This window comes from Rhinatrema bivittatum, chromosome 8 (assembly GCF_901001135.1).
Source record: "Rhinatrema bivittatum chromosome 8, aRhiBiv1.1, whole genome shotgun sequence".
Lineage (NCBI taxonomy): Eukaryota > Metazoa > Chordata > Amphibia > Gymnophiona > Rhinatrematidae > Rhinatrema > Rhinatrema bivittatum.
The window spans coordinates 169149497-169168770 of NC_042622.1; the positions used below are offsets into that span (position 1 = coordinate 169149497).

At 45.2% G+C, this 19274-nt stretch overlaps 1 protein-coding gene across 1 annotated transcript in view; it reads right to left on the reverse strand.

Annotated features, from left to right (window-relative positions):
- Positions 1–19274, reverse strand: part of ZSWIM7 (zinc finger SWIM-type containing 7) — a 151113-nt gene that overhangs the window by 114173 nt on the left and 17666 nt on the right. The window contains exons 2-3 of the mRNA XM_029611272.1: positions 10636–10657; positions 5744–5846 (exon numbers count right to left, since the gene is read on the reverse strand). Of these exons, the coding sequence (XP_029467132.1) occupies positions 5744–5846; positions 10636–10657 (125 nt within the window). The remainder of the gene's footprint in view (positions 1–5743; positions 5847–10635; positions 10658–19274) is intronic.

A 19274-nucleotide genomic window follows, 5' to 3' on the forward strand; every position in this document is an offset into this window, starting at 1 on the left:
AACTGATACTGTCCACAACTGAACTTCACGCATATCCAGCATAGCTCCCTGCTTCAACGGCAGGGGAGAGAAAAGAATACTTCACGCATATCCAGCATAGCTCCTGCTTCAACGGCAGGGGAGAAGAAACCTGATACTTCACGCATATCCAGCATAGCTCTCTGCTTCAACGGCAGGAGAAGAAAACTGATACTTCACGCATATCCAGCATAGCTCTCTGCCTTCAACGGCAGGGGAGAAGAAAAACTGATACTTTCACGCATATCCAGCATAGCTCTCTGCTTCAACGGCAGGGGAGAAGAAAAACTGATACTTCACGCATATCCAGCATAGCTCTCTGCTTCAACAGCAGGGGAGAAGAAAAAAGGATTCGCACTCACAAAGCGGGGAGTAGCTGGCTTGTTACGGCGGTTTACTACCCCCAAACCAAATAAGCCTGATACTTCACTTTCAATGCATATCCTGCTTCAACGGCAGGGGAGAAGAAAAACTGATACTACAAGCATATCCAGCATAGCTCCCTGCTTCAACAGCAGGGGAGAAGAAAAACAACCAATAAGGGCTGAACAACACAGTCTGGGTAAAACAAATAAGCATGGGTGTAGCTTGCTTATTGCGGCGGTTACTTCCCCTACTACCCATAACTAATCAAGCTTGATATTTCACTTGGTTGCAGCTCCATCACTGCTCTCTACATTAATGGTGGGGGTGGAAGGGAAATAGAACCAGGGAGCTAAGAGAAACAGATAGGTATGAGAAAAAAATGTGAAGCTTGCTGGGCAGACTGGATGGGCCGTTTGGTCTTCTTCTGCCGTCATTTCTATGTTTCTATCTATGTCTGCACTCACAGGCCCCATCTCCTCTGGACTTGTGTGGGAAGCGGGGCCTGTGAATAAAGCCTTAGAGGTCCATATTCAAAGCCTAGCTAGTTAGGTAAGTTAGCTGTTTAAACTTATCTTGGATATTCATCGGCACAACCACGCTGTTGAATATACCCAGATAACATTTGAGTTATCCAGATAAGTTTATTCAGATAACTTTAGACCTGCTTAACATTAGCTCTAACTTATCCGGACTAACTTAGCCAGATAAGTCTCAAAACTACTACTTCTCCAACTAAGTTAGACAGATACGTAGCTCCTCCTAGTTAGGGCACTGTCCCACCTACCATTTTAGCCAGATAAATAGTTATTTGGCTAGCTGGCAGCTACTGAATGTAGCTGGATATTCAAATGCTGCCACTTAGCTGTGTAACAGTCTCTAAAAGTCAGAAAGAAGGTCCAGACAACTGATCCGTAAAGATAGACTTTTATTGCCAGCAAGATGCAGCTAAGACAATGGCTTAGTACAACTGCATGCCCCTCCCTCTCGGGAGCAGGCTCTTATACATTCTACAATTCTTATCTTTTACACATGCGTTCTACGCATTGCTGAGCAAGCATATTTCAACTGAGAATTTCAAGTAGGTGTAGCTTATAATCAGACTATTGTTTCATCATTTTAATTGACGGGTTAGACATTTTATAGCATCTATCGTATTAATACAATACAAATTATTACTTCAAAATGGAGGTGCGTTCCACTGAATGTCAGTACGTAACTACGTTACTACGTAATGCATGCCATTGCGTTCCAAATGTTAGTACATTCAATATGGCTGTGCGTTTCAATGCTGGTGCTGTTAATCAGAGTTTTCAGTTGTCTCATTCAACGGTCGTCCATAAAATTGAACTCCTTCAGCTGGATAACTTGGAATTTAACTGGCTAAGTTGTGATGAATATTGGGCTCACTGCACTATGAGAATGGCTGCTGGAGCCATAGATTTACCAGAGTGGAGAATTGGAAGGGCCTGGCACTGAATCAGGGTCTTGGGGTGGTGGTGGACAAAATCCATCCTTGATTCTCTGACAGGAGCAAGGAGCAGGTGCCTTTACAGCAGGATTATCCAACATGTGGTCTACTAGCAGTTTCCATCTTGTGCCGATACTGCAAACATTTAAAAAATTCACAGGACCACGTTTCCTGGCTGCTGCTCTCGTGTGTGAGATCAGCAGGAAGAGGCCCACAAGTTTTTTTTAAACTGCTGGTGCTGCCTCCCCCTCCCTTAAAAATGAGAGGATGTCTGGTGCAGGCTCAACAGCAGCTGAGCCGGAGCCGGAAATGAAGGTGGCAGAAGCGTGCCAGAGCGTCACTGCCAGAAATGGAGCCCAGCCTGCTGCTGTTGGCAGAAGAGGGAGGCCCAGAACATCTGGGTGAAGGGACAGCAGGGAGCTGCTGGAGGTGAGAGAAAGTGAGGGGAGATCCTGCTGTTGGCAGGGGAGAATGGCGATACTGGGAGTGGAGTGGATGAGGCAGAATGTTTTCTATTTTGTTTGTAAATCTTTTCATAATTTTCAGGTATTCACCTTTGTGATCAGCACTGCACATTGGGCTATTTTTAGAGAACTGCCTGCAATGACTCCCAGGTCTCTTTCCTGAGTGGTAATGGCCAGACCTGATTGTGTATGAAAATCTGGCATTGTGTATTACTTTGCACAGATCTCTACATTGAAAATGTTGCATTCGGCACTTACCTCCAGCCCCCAAGCCCAGTGCAAACGGTGTTGACAGCAGAGAAGGCCTTGAAAAGCTTGCCAGGCAGGTCGCTGGGTCCAACATCCCCTCCGACAGTCCCTCGCCACGCATTGTTGGCCCTTGGCATGTGCGCACATCACTTTTTGGTGATTAAAGGGGCCGTGGAGGGAAAGTCTCTGTGGCCCTGCTAATGATGTCATCAAGGCTGCCATATTTAAGGAAAGCTCCCCTGCAGCAGGATGCTCGGCATTTGGCAATGGGTCAACTACCCTTCAGTAGAGCAAGTTGCCTTAGTGTGATCCTGGTCTTCATTCCTGTGTTCCTGGCCATTGTCTTGGCACCCAGTCTTCATTCCTGAGTTCTTTGTCTTCATGCTGTGGTCAGTCTTCAGTTTTTTCAATGTCTCTTCCTTGCCTACTTGCCTGCCTTTCCGTCCCCATATTTCCTTCGGGGGATCTCTGTTCTAACATTGGCTTGCTTGACTCTTTGACTATGACTGAAACTCCGCCTGCCATGACCACTGACTGATTCTTGAGTACATAAGAACATAAGAAAATGCCATACTGGGTCAGACCAAGGGTCCATCAAGCCCAGCATCCTGTTTCCAACAGTGGCCAATCCAGGCCATAAGAACCTGGCAAGTACCCCCCAAAAACTAAGTCTATTCCATTTACCATTGCTTATGTCAGTGGCTATTCTCTAAGAGTATGGCATGTTCTTATGTCTTCCCTCCGCTTTGTTAGGCATTGTACTGGCTTCCAATTTATTGGCACATTAGATTTTAAAGACCAAAACCAGAATTTTAAACCTATTAGTGACAAGGTACCGCACAGTCTATCCTCAGCATTAAAAATGTACACTCCACGGTTTCTGAGACTTCAGGGGAGGGGTATGTTACATGTGTGAAAACGAGGGACAGAGTATTTTTGGTTGCAAGACCACTATCTGGAATTCACTCACGTAGCTAATTTAAGCTGATAGTTGTATAACAGCATTTAGGAAGAGAATTAAGGGCTTTTGAATTGATTAGGTGTTTCTAGTTTATTGTATAGCTATTCTGTCTCTTTGTCTTATGCTTTTATCTATATTCTACCTAGGAACTTGAGATAGTTTGTCTTTCAATTTAAAAATGTTTCTAACATATTCTAACTTAAAAGGGGCTAACATAAGAATTAGCCAAAGAGGATGTGTTTGACTTTTGAGGCGAGACAGATGTCACAGCCCATCATCTGTCTAATCCTTATGCTGGGGCCAAGAAAGGGATCATGGCCTACAGGGAATCCTATTTTAAAGTCTACAACAAAGGGCTGTGCCACAGTTCTCATCTCTCTCCATATTCCTTTAACAAGGTACCTAGCATATCGATAACTGTAGACTTTATGCAGGGCTTTTTGTAAAAAGAGCTCCAAACATTTATGAACTGAATAAATAGCTGATATTTGCAACACTTCTTTCCCTATGAATCAGAAATATCCCTGGGACAAAACGGACAATGCCTCTCATGCAATATGCATGCCTTTTTCTTTTTTGTGCAATCACCACTTCTGTACAACAAGGATACTTTTCTCGCTGATGTGTTTTGGAGATGTCTCCATTCTGACAGCATACAGCACAAAGGAAATCCCTGTAAAATCCACTTGGAAATGTTGTCTGAACATGGCTGTGGGATCACATTCCATTCAGCTCAATCCTGTGCCTGAGTATACCTGAGATCCCCTTATCTTTACTTCCAAGGTTGGGGTACTTCTTTCTGAAAAAAGAAGTCATCTTCCCAGAAGGAGATTCAAGAAAAGTCAAGCTTACTCTAGAGCTAATACTACAATGCAGATAGTCGATGTGTTTCCACCCCAAAAGAGACACATTTTTGGAAAAACAGATGGCTATACAGTAGATGATGGGGGAACAATAGATGGATGTACAGTAGATGATGGGAACAATGTCCCCCTACAATATATTTTGCTTCAAAGGATAAGCAGTGAAACCTAGGGTGCAAGGATCCAATCTTACCACCAATATACGTTGTATGGCCTTAAAATACAGACTAAGCTCTTAAGAGGTGGCTCAGTCGTAATATGAATTACCACCACACTACACTTGTTTTTCTAGAACAGAATAGACATACTCAGTTAAAGTGGACCCTATTCTCAGTTCTGTAATTACTATCCTCCTATTTGTCTTGACAGAGTCTGGACTAGATTGTAAACACCACAGAGCAATAACTCTGTACAGCTGACAGTGTTACATAAATAATTAGTGGTAATCATGTATACTATTGCACACATAAGCATCTTTATATAAACATTAAGAACCTAAGATATACCATATTGGGTTAGACCAAGGGTCCATCAAGCAGAAATTATTGACACCAGTATCCTGTATTAATACTGTATGCATTATAGAATGTAGTGCAGCTGATTTGGGTGTGACTTCAGACCTCAAGAGCTCTGGAATTGAAAAACTGGGAAAGAAATTTGAATATTATAGCACATATGATAAAGACACTAATTTCTTCCTTTCAGGTGTGAATCATTTGGCCACCAGACCCAAAGTGATGTATGTTTGATACACAAAATATCCATCCACGTAATTTAAAAAACGATTACCAGACTAACAGTAAATCAAATTTGAATATCCATACGGCTTTTTAAAACAAATTTCCTTCCTACCTTTAACAACTTCTCTCTCAGTAGATAGTAAAATTCTCAGACACAAACTTAGGGCCTCATTCACTAGGTATTTTTCTCTATAGACAGGGAATGGGAGAAAAGCCTTTAGTAAATCAGGCCCTAAGATTGTAATCCCTCGAGGGCAGGGAGCTACCTACAGTACTTGAATGTCATATACTTTGAACTGCCTGAAAGGCAAAATATAAATCATAAATAAAAAAAAATAAAATTCTCCTGCTCTTCACCAAACACTGCAGGAAATAACCACACTTAATTGCTTCCAGAAATTCAGGTAGTGTCATTATTTGTCACCTAAGGATGAACTCTAGGCGACTTACATAGGTACACACATTTAGTTCATTATCTTAGTTTCTTTCACCTTTTCTTCCTATTAAAGGGTAGAGTTGAAAAATTAAGAATCACATTGTCTACTTGTAAAAAAAGGGTCAGGATGGCAAGTCAAGGGAAGGCTTAGCATCTTTAGTTTAGGTGTGTTCTGTACCTGGAACAATGTTCTTCCACTAGGACATGACACCTGGGTAACAGACTGCTGATCAACCAAGTCCAAGGCGTGAAGAGCCGATGCTCCAAAGACAAACTTCAGCCTACGAAGCCAAACATGCACTGGATTAGGACAAAGTTACACTAACTCTCTCTCACTGAGTCCCCTCTGCTGGTGCCAGAGAGATGCCATGGGGGTCAGCTCATGCATGTGTTTTACTGGTTTAAAAATAGTGTTTTTAGCCATTCAATTAGTGAAGCTGTAAGCCCACAGCTCAGGTTCCTTCTGTGTAAGCCATCTTTGGAGGATCAAACAGCAACAATGGCTGGGATGAAGGCTTCATGTTCTGCTCAGCAAAAGCCAATTAAGATGCGATTTGAAATTAGCAAATAGTAACTGTTATGACTCAGATGGTTCAGAAGTCTTTATTTCTAACAGATGTGGCACAAAGACATATTTGTCATGATTTACCAATATTCTGTCATGCCATGAAAATTTTAGATTAAAACGTAAGCAACATAGCTAAGCACAAAGTGTTCTGTAAAAAGCATCTGGGTTTGCTCTTTGGCTCACTGGTTTCTTCAGACCTATTTTGAAGTCCTTTACAAATAAGGATGTAAAAGCCTGGCTGAAGAGAGGACGTTTATATGCTCTCAAAGTTCTACACAATTTCAATGACACAGGGTACAAAATTCTGCATTTCCATGGGGACAACTTATGAATGTCCCGAGTGCAGTTTCAAATACAGCACAGACATGGAAGGCGAAAACCTGTCAAACATATAATCCCTATAGAAAACCCCCCAAATGGAATTAATATCAAATAAGGAGGAAAAGTGGAATTTTTCATAAACCTATAATTTTGGGAACAAACTGAAGATGTTAGAATAAGACCTTCATAGTAGCACTCTAGAACTGCATCTATTAGTTAGATGACTGATGTTTCAAATGGTGCTATCAGACTAATCATAAGGTCAGAGAAAGTCTTAATGTCACTCAACTCTTCACAGTAATTATTTTCTTGAACTTGTTTCCTAGCGTGTAGCCAGATGGACTCAGGACCAATGGGTTTTTTGCTCCCCTGCCAGCAGGTGGAGACTGAGTCAGGTTTCAAAGCTGACCTCACCCTAGATACATCCCTGCAGTGACCTCAGTCCTTCAGTATTCTCTCCGTCTCCAGCAGATGTGGATGTGCTTTCCCTATGGGGATTGCTGTACCCTTTGGAAGAAGAAATTCTACTTTTAAATTGGAGAAAAGACTGAGCTCTGCTCTTCTGTGGTGATATCTAAAGGTCCCTCCTCCAGTTGAGAATTCCTGAGGCGATTTCCGAGATCCCTCAGAGGTTTGCCTTGGTCTGGTAGCCGGTTCCTGACGTGGACTTTGCTGTTTAAGCAGCTGAAAGGCAGCAGTGACAGCCAAAGACCTCCCCCCCCGTAACCGGAGACAGTCTCCATACTCAGCCGGTAAGCGCTGAGACCAGGTAAGTAAAAAAAAAAAAAAAAAAAAAAAAAGTCCTCCTGATTCACACACATTGGAGGGGTTTCAGTAAGACTTTCTCCAGTCTCCTTGCTCAGCACACCATACAGACATCAATCCCGATCCTGTTGGGGTTAAGGAAGTGGGCTCCTAGCGGGCTGAGCAGCCACACACAACTTTGCACGCATACCTACGCACACAACATTCTAGGTGCAGTTCTAGAGTGCTACTATGAAGGTCTTATGCCAACATCTTCGGTCTGTTCTAAAATTTACAGGTTTTTAGTGAACTTTCATTTCTTCCTTATTTAAACACATAATCCCAGCATTCAGCACTGGCAGCACAACTTCTACCTGAGGCAAGGTCCAGGAGTGCAACGAATCTTCCCTCCTGACCCACCCAGTACTCCTTTACATTCTGGGTTTTTCCATACTACATCTATGCTTATTCTAACTAACAGCTGGATTAGATGAAAACAAGGACAGCCAACAGCACTTAACTTGCTCTTTGCTCAGATTCGGGTCAATTTTAGAAGCACTGCTTGTGCAAAAACTGCCACATACGCGCATAGGCGGGCCTCGTGCGAGCAACGCGCATTTTAAGAGGCCACAAAAGTACGAGCATACATACCCGTGGGCGCATCTAGAAGGGGACGAGGTGGTGTGTTCTAGGGCAGGGGCAAGACTTATGCACAGAAGTCTGCATTTTTGAAAAAAAAAAAAAAAGCTGGACCGTGGCGCACATCTGCTTGTCATCGGCGTAACTATTTCTGGTCCTGATGAGGAGCGATTCCGGAGATCTCTAGTTTTAGGGTGTTCAGCACAACGTGAGGATTTGGGGTCAAGTAGGGGGCTTGCAGGATGAAGCCCAGAGGGTTCTTGAAGACCTCGATATGAACTGGGCAAACTGGTGGACTACTTTGAAAATTTGTTTTTTTTTTTCCCTTGCGCGAGCATGTTTTAAAAATCCACCTGCATATGCGCGTGGAAGCTGCTAAGGCCCTAGTCGAAATACACGCAGGAGGAGTACTTTAAATGACATGTGCGTACTTGCGAGCAAAATTAAAATTGTAGCATCTCTGTTCGTGTCCCGAAATACATGTTTATGGGCGCACACGCATTCCTTTTAAAATTACCCTGTTTCTGAGTCAGTGCTGAGGCAAAACAAACATTTGAAAATCTGAAATCGGCGTTTCAGCTGAGCCATTTCATAAAGTCAGCTTGGTTCACGTGCACGTCTGAATCTGAAGAACATGTGGCAACTGAAGTTTTAAAGTAGACTTTTTTTTTTTTAATTGTAGTCTACATCAGAGAAAGAAAATGTCAGCCCAACTCTCAATTCAGCAACACTTTATAAGTTCCCCTTATTACTCCTGGGGGAATTCTGCAAACTTTAAATTGGTCAAAATAACACAATTACATGACAGTTTAAGTAATTACATTTTAAATTAATCAGAAAAAATTTCTTAGAGATGCAGAATTTTAAATATTTTGAGCAGAATTTCCCTAGAAATTCACTGTAAGTGTCCTTTCCACTCGCTCTGCCTACTCCTCTGGCCATTTTGCCCTCTCAGGCCCCAACTCCTCCACCTGCCAGTATCTCTCCCCTCCCCCTCTAGGCTCAACCCCTTCCACTATTGCCAGTCCCAGAGTTTGACCCCATTCTCAGTACTGCCTCACACAGGCTCCCTCTCTGTCCCTCCCTCTCTCATACACATGCTCCCTCTAGTACACATACACACACCCTCATTACAGGCTCCTTCTCTCACACACACTCACATCCCCTCATACAGTGCCCTCTCTTGCATACACACCCACACAAGCTCCCTTTCTCTCACACAGACTACCTATGTCTCTCTCTCATGCACCCCTTCATACAGGCTCTGTCACACATACACAATCCCTTCACACAGGCTAGCACCCTCACATTCACAAGATCCCTTTTTCATACACACGAGCTCCCAATCTCTCACACACATACACACACTCCTTCACAATCTCCTCATATAGGCTCCCTCTGAAACCCACACAAGCATCCCTCCACCCCCCCCTTACCTCCCATGCTCTCTCACACCCTCCCCTCCCTCATACACTCTCTCTCTTACCGGGGGCCTTTATCTTCACCGTGAACGGAGCGCATCCCGTGGCACATGCCGGCCTTAGTCTTCATGCGCTCCGTTCGCAGCATGCCGGGGTCTCCTCTGCTATTTTCTGTGCAGAATTTGGCAATTCTGCGCAAATTCTGTGCTCCGCAGTAGTGCAGAATTCCCCCAGGACTACCTTATGCAGCTGATATTGATAGAAGTAAATTAGGCACTACTCTTCCCATTTCCACTCAGAAAAATTCCCCATGGATTATTTATTTATATTAAGGCTTTTATATACCGACTTTCTTGATACAGATCAAATCAACTCTGTTTACATCGAACTAAGCAGAATAATAAACAACATTTTAACAAGTAACAATTTGAGGGAGCATAAAAGTTACATTATAACAAGGTTGCCTTAACTGGGAGAAGGAAAAAAAAAAAAAAAGGGGGAGAACGAAAGATAAATTACTATATACTATAAATTACTATATACAATGGAGTATGGGAATGAGACAGGGGCCTCATAATGGCTAGTAGGCATCGTTTGATTATGCAACTCTGAACAAGAGAAACAGGTAGGATTCTTTTCTGCTCTTATGTCTAAACTATTATTTATCAATAGGAGCATGCTCGATGTTAATATACTAAAGATGAGAAATAAGGCCTCTGATGCACACACGCTAGGATTGGCCAACTCTGGTCCTCGAGAGCCACAAACAGGCCAGGTTTTCAGGATATCCACAGTGAATATGTATTACATGTATTTGCATACAATGGAGGTAGGGCATGCAAATCTCTCATACATATTTCTTATGGATATCCTAAAAACCTGGTCTGTTTGTGGCTCTTGAGGATCGGAGTTGGCCACCCCTGCACTAAACTGATCCGCATGTGTGACAGAATAAATCAATATTATGCTGAAATACACGAAATGGGAGAAGCACAGAGCCCAATGGGTTAACTTTGCTGATATAAAAGTGAATGCCAGCATCAGCTAAGTAATCAGTATCAGCTAAAAACGTGGGTCACTTCATTAACATTATGGTAAAGGGAGGGTCAATCTGACATTAGTACATTGCATTCCATGAACCTTAATTATTTCACCCCAAAATATGCAACATACTGGAACTAAAAGATCCCTTGAATTGTTCTTCAGTTTCATGGGAACAAGCTCTCCGGGTACTGTCCTAGCAGATGCCCTTCACTACAGAGCACATTTGTCAGAGCATGTGGAGAGGTGCAGTGAAGCATGCATATGGGTTACCAAAGGCCTGTGCATTTATTGCATCTTCAATTTAAATCAAAACTCCTCAGACATGGTACTTACCCCAGCAATAGTTCATCGGTAACTGTAGTAAAAAAAGAAAGGAAAGGAAAGATTAGGTGTAAACATGGCTTCATCAAGTTGCTGCAAATGTAGAGAGCCAAACAGAGTCTAGAAGAAGCCAGTATCGCTATCAAGTCTCTGAGTTTGACCATTTTCATTTCAAATGTTTTAAGTTCTTTGGTAGTTTTAAAGTTCTTAAATATCTGAACAGATAAATGAAAGTAATGCTGGAAAGACACCCAGTAACATTTACACCCCTCACATCCTCTCATTTTAAAATGCTTTACTGTTTTGAAAACAAATGATGTAATACAGCTTACAATTTGTGCATGATGAGGACATTATTCTTAGCTCACTCTGTACTGGCCTCAGGAAGGCAGTGCCAAATATATTAAGGTAATCCAATAAAAAAGGTCTCACCTACACTTGTTGACTGTATCTAAGTGGATTAAATATGGTATCCTCAAGACTCGGAAGTTAAAAAAAAAAAAAGTAAAACAAATTGAATGCATATAATGCAAAGACAGTGGTATAGAAATTTAAAAATACTGTTTAATGACAAAATTGGTTTAAGGGACATCTATATATATATATTCTATTATACACACACACCCTGCCCCCCCCCCCCCCCCATGTTTCTCATTGGGTGCTCAAAATCCAAATTATAGATCCTGCTATCTTTCCCCAGATGTCTGGTGTGCAGTAAAAAATGACACTACACATTTTGTTTTGTTAAATTAGGTATATCTTGTTTTGTGTTTTAACAGTTTATGTATGCTGAATTTGTTCATCGCCCCAAGTCTTTGGACTTGGAGCGATTGGTTAATTAATTTGAACCGGTTGGATTGACTATAGCTGGAGACCGCCAGTGCCCTCAACCGAGAAACGTAGACACCCAGTAGGATGGGTATCTTAGAAGAATGAAAGCATGGCTTACCCGTAATCACTCGCTCCCAGGGATGTCCCCCGAGAATTCCAGGAGTAACAGCAGCCGTGGGTGGGATGCTGAGTCCATCTGTCTACACTAAGGAAAACGAAATTATCAGGTAAGTAATGTCTTCATTTCCTAGCGTGTAGCAGATGGACTCAGGACCAATGGGATGTATAAAAGCTACTCCCGAACCGGGTGGGAGGCTGTCCGTGACCCACTTAGTACTGCCCTTGCAAATGCTGTGTCCTCCCGAGCCTGAACATCCAGGCGGTAAAACCTGGAGAAGGTGTGGATGGAGGACCATGTCGCCGCCCTGCAGATCTCGGCTGGTGACAGCATCTTGGTTTCCACCCAGGACACTGCCTGGGCTCTAGTAGAATGGGCCTTGACTTGTAAAGGCGGTGGCTTGCCTGCTTCTACGTAGGCCGCCTTGATGACTTCTTTGATCCAGCGGGCTATGGTTGCTTGCGAGGCCGCTTCCCCTTGCTTCTTCCAGCTGTGAAGGACAAATAGATGGTCCGTCTTTCGTACGGATTCCGACATTTCCAGGTATCGGACTGCCGATATTGAGATGGCGTAGGCTTCGAGCCTCTTCCAAATTCTTATGCTCATCTGGTGATGGTAGCGAGATAGTTTAGTTGAGATGGAAGTGAGACACCACTTTGGGGAGGAATGACTGAACTGTGCGTAACTGGATGGTTCCCAGGGTGAGTCTGAGGAACGGCTCTCGGCAGGACAGTGCCTGTAGCTTGGATATACGACGGGCTGAACAGACTGCCAGCAGGAAGGCCGTCTTCAGTGTTAATAGTCTGAGAGACAGGCCGCGGAGAAATCTGAAGGAGGTTCCTGCTAGGAAATCTAGGACCAGGTTGAGGTTCCAAAGAGGCACTTCAGGGGTGGTCGGATCTGCTTGACTCCTTTCAAAAAGTCGGGAGACATCTGGGTGAGAGGCTATGCTGCCACTCTCGTTCTTGGTTCCGTAGCATGACAATGCAGCCACCTGTACCTTGGTGGAGTTGAGAGCCAATCCCTTCTGTAGGCAGTTCTGCAGGCATTTCAAAATCGCAGGAATTTTGACTGAGCGTGGTATGATGTCACGGTCCTCGCACCAGGCTTCGAATACTCTCCAAATCCTTATGTATGTTAGGGATGTGGAGAACTTGCGTGCTCGGAGTAGGGTGTCAATTACTGCACCCGAGTATCTGCTCTTCTTTAGGCGAGTCTTCTCAATGGCCAGACCGTAAGAGAGAATCGAGCTGGTTCCTTGTGCAGGATCGGTCCTTGTTGAAGCAGGTCTGTGTGGAGGTAGCGGAAGGGGGCTCCCTGTCAGCAGTCTTCGCATTTCTGCGTACCACGGTCTTCTTGGCCAGTCCGGGACTACTAGAAGTACTGGTCCCCTGTGGTGTTCTATCTTGTGAATGATTGCGCCCAACAGGGGCCACGGCAGGAAGGCGTATAACAGAGTCTCCTGTGGCCAGGTCTGTACCAGGGTATCGATTCCCTGGGACTGGGGTTCCCGCCTGTGGCTGAAACTGGGTACTTGGGCGTTGGACCGGTTTGCCAGGAGGTCCATGGTTGGTGTTCCCCAATGGTCTACTATTAATTGGAATGCTGTGGTCGACAGCCTCCATTCTCCTGGATCTAGACTTTCTCTGCTGAGATAGTCCGCAGCGATGTTGACTTTCCCGGCAATGTGGACGGCCAAGATCTCTTGAAGATTCACTTCTACCCATGACATTAGGAGATCTATTTCCAGAGACAACTGTTGGCTTCTGGTTCCTCCCTGACTGTTGATGTAGGCCACTGTTGTGGCGTTGTCCGACATTATTCTGACCGCTTTGTCTCAGAGTCTGTGACCGAACCTTAGGCAGGCTAGTCTGACTGCCCAGGCTTCTAGGCGATTGATGTTCCATCCCGACTCTTCTTCGTTCCATTGCCCTTGGGCGGTTAGCTCTTGGCAGTGTGCTCCCCATCCTCGTAGGCTGGCATCCGTGGTGAGTAGGATCCAGGTCGGTAAGGATAGTCTTGTTCCCTGGCTCAGATGGTCTTCTTGTAGCCACCATCGTAGTTGGGCCCGAACTCTGTCCGGGAGCTGAAGACGTACGGTGTAGTTCTGGGACAGTGGATCCCATTGTGATAGTAGTGAGTGTTGTAGGGGTCTCACATGTGAGCTCGTGCCCTTGGCACTACTTCCAGTGTGGATGCCATGAGGCCGAGGACTTTTAGGTAATCCCATGCTGTGGGGCGAAGTTCGCTCAACAGGGTTCGTAACTGGGTCATCAGTTTTGATCTCCTTGTCGGTGTCAGGATGACCTTGTCTTGTTTGGTGTTGAACCGGAGTCCCAAGTATTCTAGAGATTGGGAGGGCTGCAGGCAGCTCTTGTTTGTGTTGTGTTGACCACCCACCCGAGGCTCTCCAGCAGAGTTTTGACTCTGTTGGTTGCCTAGTGGCTTTCCTCTGGGGATTTTGCCCTGATCAGCCAATCGTGCACGTGGATTCCTTCCTTCCTCAGTGTTGCTGCCACCATCACTATGACCTTGATGAACGTCCGGGGTGCAGTGGCTAACCCGAAAGGTAGTACCCGGAACTGGTAGTGACTGTCCAGGATCGAGAAGTGTAGAAAACGCTGATACTCTTGATGGATCGGAATGTGTAGGTAGGCTTCCGACAGATCCGGGGATATAAGGAACTCTCCCGGTTGTATCGCCCTTATTACCGAGCGTAGGGTTTCCATGCGGAAGCGAGGAATCTTCTGGTGACGGTTGACCGCCTTGAGGTCCAGGATGGGTCTGAACGTTCCTTCTTTCTTGGGGACGATAAAATAGATGGAATAATGTCCAGTATTTATTTGTTGTGGAGGCACTGGTGTTATAGCCTCTAAGGCTAGTAATCTGGTCAGTGTAGCTTCCACTGCCATCCTCTTGGAAGGATCTTGGCAGGGAGATTCCACAAACTTGTCTGGAGGGAAGTGGTGGAAATCCAGGTAATATCCCTCTCGAATGATGGATAGGACCCACTTGTCCGAAGTTCTCGACCCATCTTTGGAAGAATAGGGCAAGTCTGCCCCCTATGGCTTCTACTTTTGGACGGGTTGGCTGATTTTCATTGTGGGGTGCAGCTGGGGCCTGAGCCAGAGTTGGCTCCCATTTTATTGTGTTTGTTCTGAAAGGACTGGCTCCGGCCTGCGGGACGGGCCGCTTGATGTGTGCTTCTTTATGGGTTGAAGCGCTGTGATCCTCTGCCCCTGGAGGTTCGGGGGGGAAGGACCGCTGGTTTCTCTTATTCCTGTCTTCCAGTAGCCGCAGCAGTGGGGACTTGCTCCATTTGTTGGCTAGTTTCTCTAGTTCGCTTCCGAACAGGAGTGTTCCCTTGAAAGACATCTTTGTGAGTCTCGTTTTGGAGGATGCGTCTGCTGACCAGTTTTGGAGCCAGATTTGTCTTCTGGCTGCCAGAGGATGACACTCCTCTAGCTGCGGTGCATACCAGATCAGAAGCGGCGTCCACGAGGAATGATACTGCTGGTTTCAGGGCCTCCCCAGGAGTGTTGTTCCTGGTCTGTGCTAAGCAGGCGTGTGTCACCACGGCACAGCAGGCCGCGACCTGTAAAAGACATAGTGGAGACAAAGGATTGTTTGAGGATAGATTCCAGACGTCTGTCCTGAGCTGCTCCTTCCACCGGGATAGTAACGCGCTTCGAGACCATGGCATTCACTTTCAGACATGCCAGGAGATCTTTAGCGGCTAGGTCCAGAGGGTACATGGCTGCCAGAGCCCGGCCCCCTTTGAACGTAGTTTCTGGGGCATCCCATTCCAGGTCAATTAGTTGCTGGATGGCTTGTAATAGTGGGAATTGGCAGGAGGTCTGACTGAGTCCCTCTAGTAGTGGGCTCGTCTTAGGTTCCCCCGAGGCACTTGTGCCTGGGATAGCAAGCTCTTTTAAGCTGTGTGTGACCAGGTCTGGAAGCTCGTCCTTGGTGAAGAAGCGTCTCATGGTTTGGTGGGGCTCTGTCCCCAAGGGAGTTCCCCTTCCTCCAGGGGTTCTGAATCCTCAGAGTTGTCCGTGTCCCCGAAGGTGGAGCTTCTGGGCAGTGGGATCACTTCCCTGGGCATAGAGGGTCCCGGGATGTTGAGGTCCTATGGTGGAGCCTGTGGCAGTATTATTGGAGGCCCCGGTTGCATGTGGACGAAGGTATGCAGACCTTTGAAGAATTCCACCCAGGAGATAGATGCTGGGTCTAGACTAAGGGGCGCCGTGTCCCTGGGGAGCCCCGTTTGAGGGGGGGGGGTCCTGCTGTGCAGTGCTAGGACCGGCGTACTGCTCGAGAGGATGGAACCCGGTACCGGCTTGGGAGGGCCATGAGTTGGATCCCCTAGGGCCTATTCGCACTGTATACACAGGGCCGTGGCCTCCTCATGCTGGGCCGCTCTAATGTGGCATGCTGGGCAAAGGCCCTTAGCTTTCAGCTTCTTTTCCGGTGGTGCCACGGCTTGTGCGCGTAAGATACAGTTGTGCGCTCCGGTGCGAAGTTTTGCGCTTAGGTTTGGTGCGCGCTCAGGGAGATGTGAGAGCCGTTATGCGCACAGATCGAAGCTATGCGCCCGGCATAGTAAGTGTATGGCTATGTGCGTCACTTGTGCACACAGTACTTGGGCGTGCAATGTTGTGCGCACAAGGTATTTGTGCGCATGGCTCGCCTCTGTGCGCACGGATCGGAACAGCGGACAGGGCGGCGAACAGATCAAAATGGTGACTGCGACCATACGGACAACATGGCGACCACCTTAGAGGACCCTCTGATCTGACCAGGGTCTAGCCCTGCTAGGACTGATCAACCCGGTGCCACTGGTGCCAGCTAGGCGACCTGTACGACTCTTCAAGCTTCGGAGACCAGAGACTTTTAAATAGATTTCTACCTTACCTTGTCTCGGCACTTCCCGGTCTCGTTCCGGGCGGTCTCTGGCTGCGGGGGGAGAAGGAAAATACCTTCTCCGCTGCGCTCGAAGTTGCACCCGCTGCCTCTCAGCCTCATCCGATGTCAGGGGCTATGTCCCCGCCGGTCCGAGGCTTACTTCAGAGGGATCGTGGAAATCACCTCGGGAATTCTCAACTGGGGGAGGGACCCAAAGGGTGTCACCGCAGGAGAGCGGGGCTCGTCTGAAGAGGTAATATTTCTTCTAACGCTGTGCGAGCATGCATAAAGTCCCTAACTGCTATGGAGACTGAAAATACTGAAGAGCTGCACTTCCTGCAGGGTATATGTACTAGGGCTGACGTCAGATTGAAATCTGATCTGTCTCCAACTGCTATCAGGAGTACACTACACCCATTGGTCCCGAGTCCATCTGCTACACACTAGGAAAATATTTGTTTTCAGATGTAGAGAAGCATTAAGAGACAAGAGAATAGGTTAATTGGTGTTGCAAAGAAAGAAAGGTGAACATCACTGCAGTATGTCTGCCTGTGGAGTGGCAGATTGACCTATAAACCATGGAGATTCATATTTCCACTACACAAGACGTGCCCTGACAGAAGCCAGCTAAATCCACGTTCAAATTTACTTTTTAAATTTCTTCATACAACCATTAACTTGGGATCTATATGGTGTAGCACTACGAGATTAACAGTAAAAATAATTTTAGCTAATTTCATAAGAAATATGACTACTTTCCTAATTAATCACTGTATTAAGGTATTACTCAATACGTCCGGTTGGTGTTGGGCTCGCCTTTACTGCAGAGAACAGTGCTCGAGTTAGCCAAAACTAACAGCACTGAGCTGTGGGACGTGACTAAGGTGCTGAAGCCTCCTGGTATCTAAGCCCCTGCTGACACAGACACCAAACCCAGGCATAGTGCTGATGATGTCACATGACTTTGACTACAACTGTCCAAAGAATGTTAAAATATCTGGTTACTTAAAATATGAATTTTCACAAAAAAAAGAAAAAGAAGAGCCCTACTTTCCATGACTATACAAGGAGCCGACATGGCAGCCTGCCATCTTGCGCTAAACATAAACCAAAAGGGAGAATAAATGAAACTAGCAAATAAATCAGTGATACTATTGTTCTGTAACCTTCGGCGAGAGCTTTACCGTTAAAGTGAATAATCTGAAGAGAGAAGTTTCAGCGCGTTAGTCAATTAGTCATCACTAACCCGTTCAGTGTGGAGGTAAAATGAAGTAGGTGGGACTTGGGGGGGGGGGGGGGGGGCATGAACATCGCTGCTCTGTTGCAACAGAAGCCTTCTCAGGAAGCAAGGACTGCTCTTGCATAAGAGAGGAATGTTTGTGCAAACACTTAACATATTTTGATGCTTCTATGCTGGTGCAGCAAGCAAATAATTTTAGGAGTTAAGAGCCTTCATCTTAGAAACAAATATAAAAACATGACAGCAGATAAAGAGCCATACGGCCCATCCACATCTATTCATAGTCCCTTCCTCTCCCCTCAGAGATCCCCTATGCTTGTTCCATGTTTTCCTGAAATCCTTGACTGCGCTGAGCATGGGGACAGAAATTTTCTGCATGCTTTCAGGATCACTAAAGGGTATTCACAATTTTTTTACTAAGAAAATTCCTAATCCAGTAACCTTTCAGATATTCAAGAAACCCTACACAATTTTGTTTGTGTTTTATTCATTTTCATGATGTTCTTCCCAGAATGATTTGCCGTTTCTGTACTGGTTTTAACTTGGTGCCAATTTTATTGATGAGCATTTATAAAGAGATGTTGAACACCCTGATCTAATTACATTTTTACGCAAAACTACAGGAGTTTAATTAGATTTATCCATTACAGCTCTTACCCAAGATTAATCGATGCAAATAGTACGGTGTTTTTTTTTTTTTTACTTTTCCCAATGAGTTTGTGCTTATCTAAAAAGGACAAGTACAGTACAACCGATATTACAAACCTCGCCCGCACACTGTCCCAAAAGAGAGCAAGACCACCACCACAAGCGGCAGTTGCAAATTTCCTCCCCTGTGGTGTTTTGCCAATCTATTTCAATCTGGCTTTGAAAGGATATAACCTCTTCCTTGCCAGAGGCTTGAGTTTCCATGGCCTCACTGATTATACACTACCAATTATTGCTGGTTCTGAAGGCAGCTTGAGAACCATGGGTGACTTTCCCCATTGCTTGTGGCTCCGAGATCACCCATGGTCTTCCCTGCTCTCACTCCGTGATGAATGAACCAGTACTCAGTTCTAGATTATTTAATCTGACATTGGCTTCCAGTCCCAGTAACAAGAGGAATTTACCACAAGAATGTTTTCAATTTTTGATTTTCAGTAAATTGACACTAATCTGCTAGGAACAATTGTACAAGAAACCTTCCCCCCTTCTGGACACATGAACTATTCCTCACCCCTTAGGAATTAAAATGCATTAACAAGTCTTACCCTGTTCTAACATACTTTCAGTAAACAAACATGCGGTACTGCACGATTTACAACACAATACGGACATGATATCAGCGAGCCAAATACAAGTATGTTCTGCTATACAATTACAAATCTGAATCTACTCCAGTAACGGAGCAAAAGAAAATTGTTCATATATAGAACACAATTACAGAGAGGTGTCCTGTGTTCAGGGATGAAGTAAACACAGACTCCATGTCTAGCGTCTATTTCCTAACATATACTGAGCAGTTAGGTACAAGGTAAAACATCTCTAGACAGCAGTAGCAGCAGGAGTAGAACT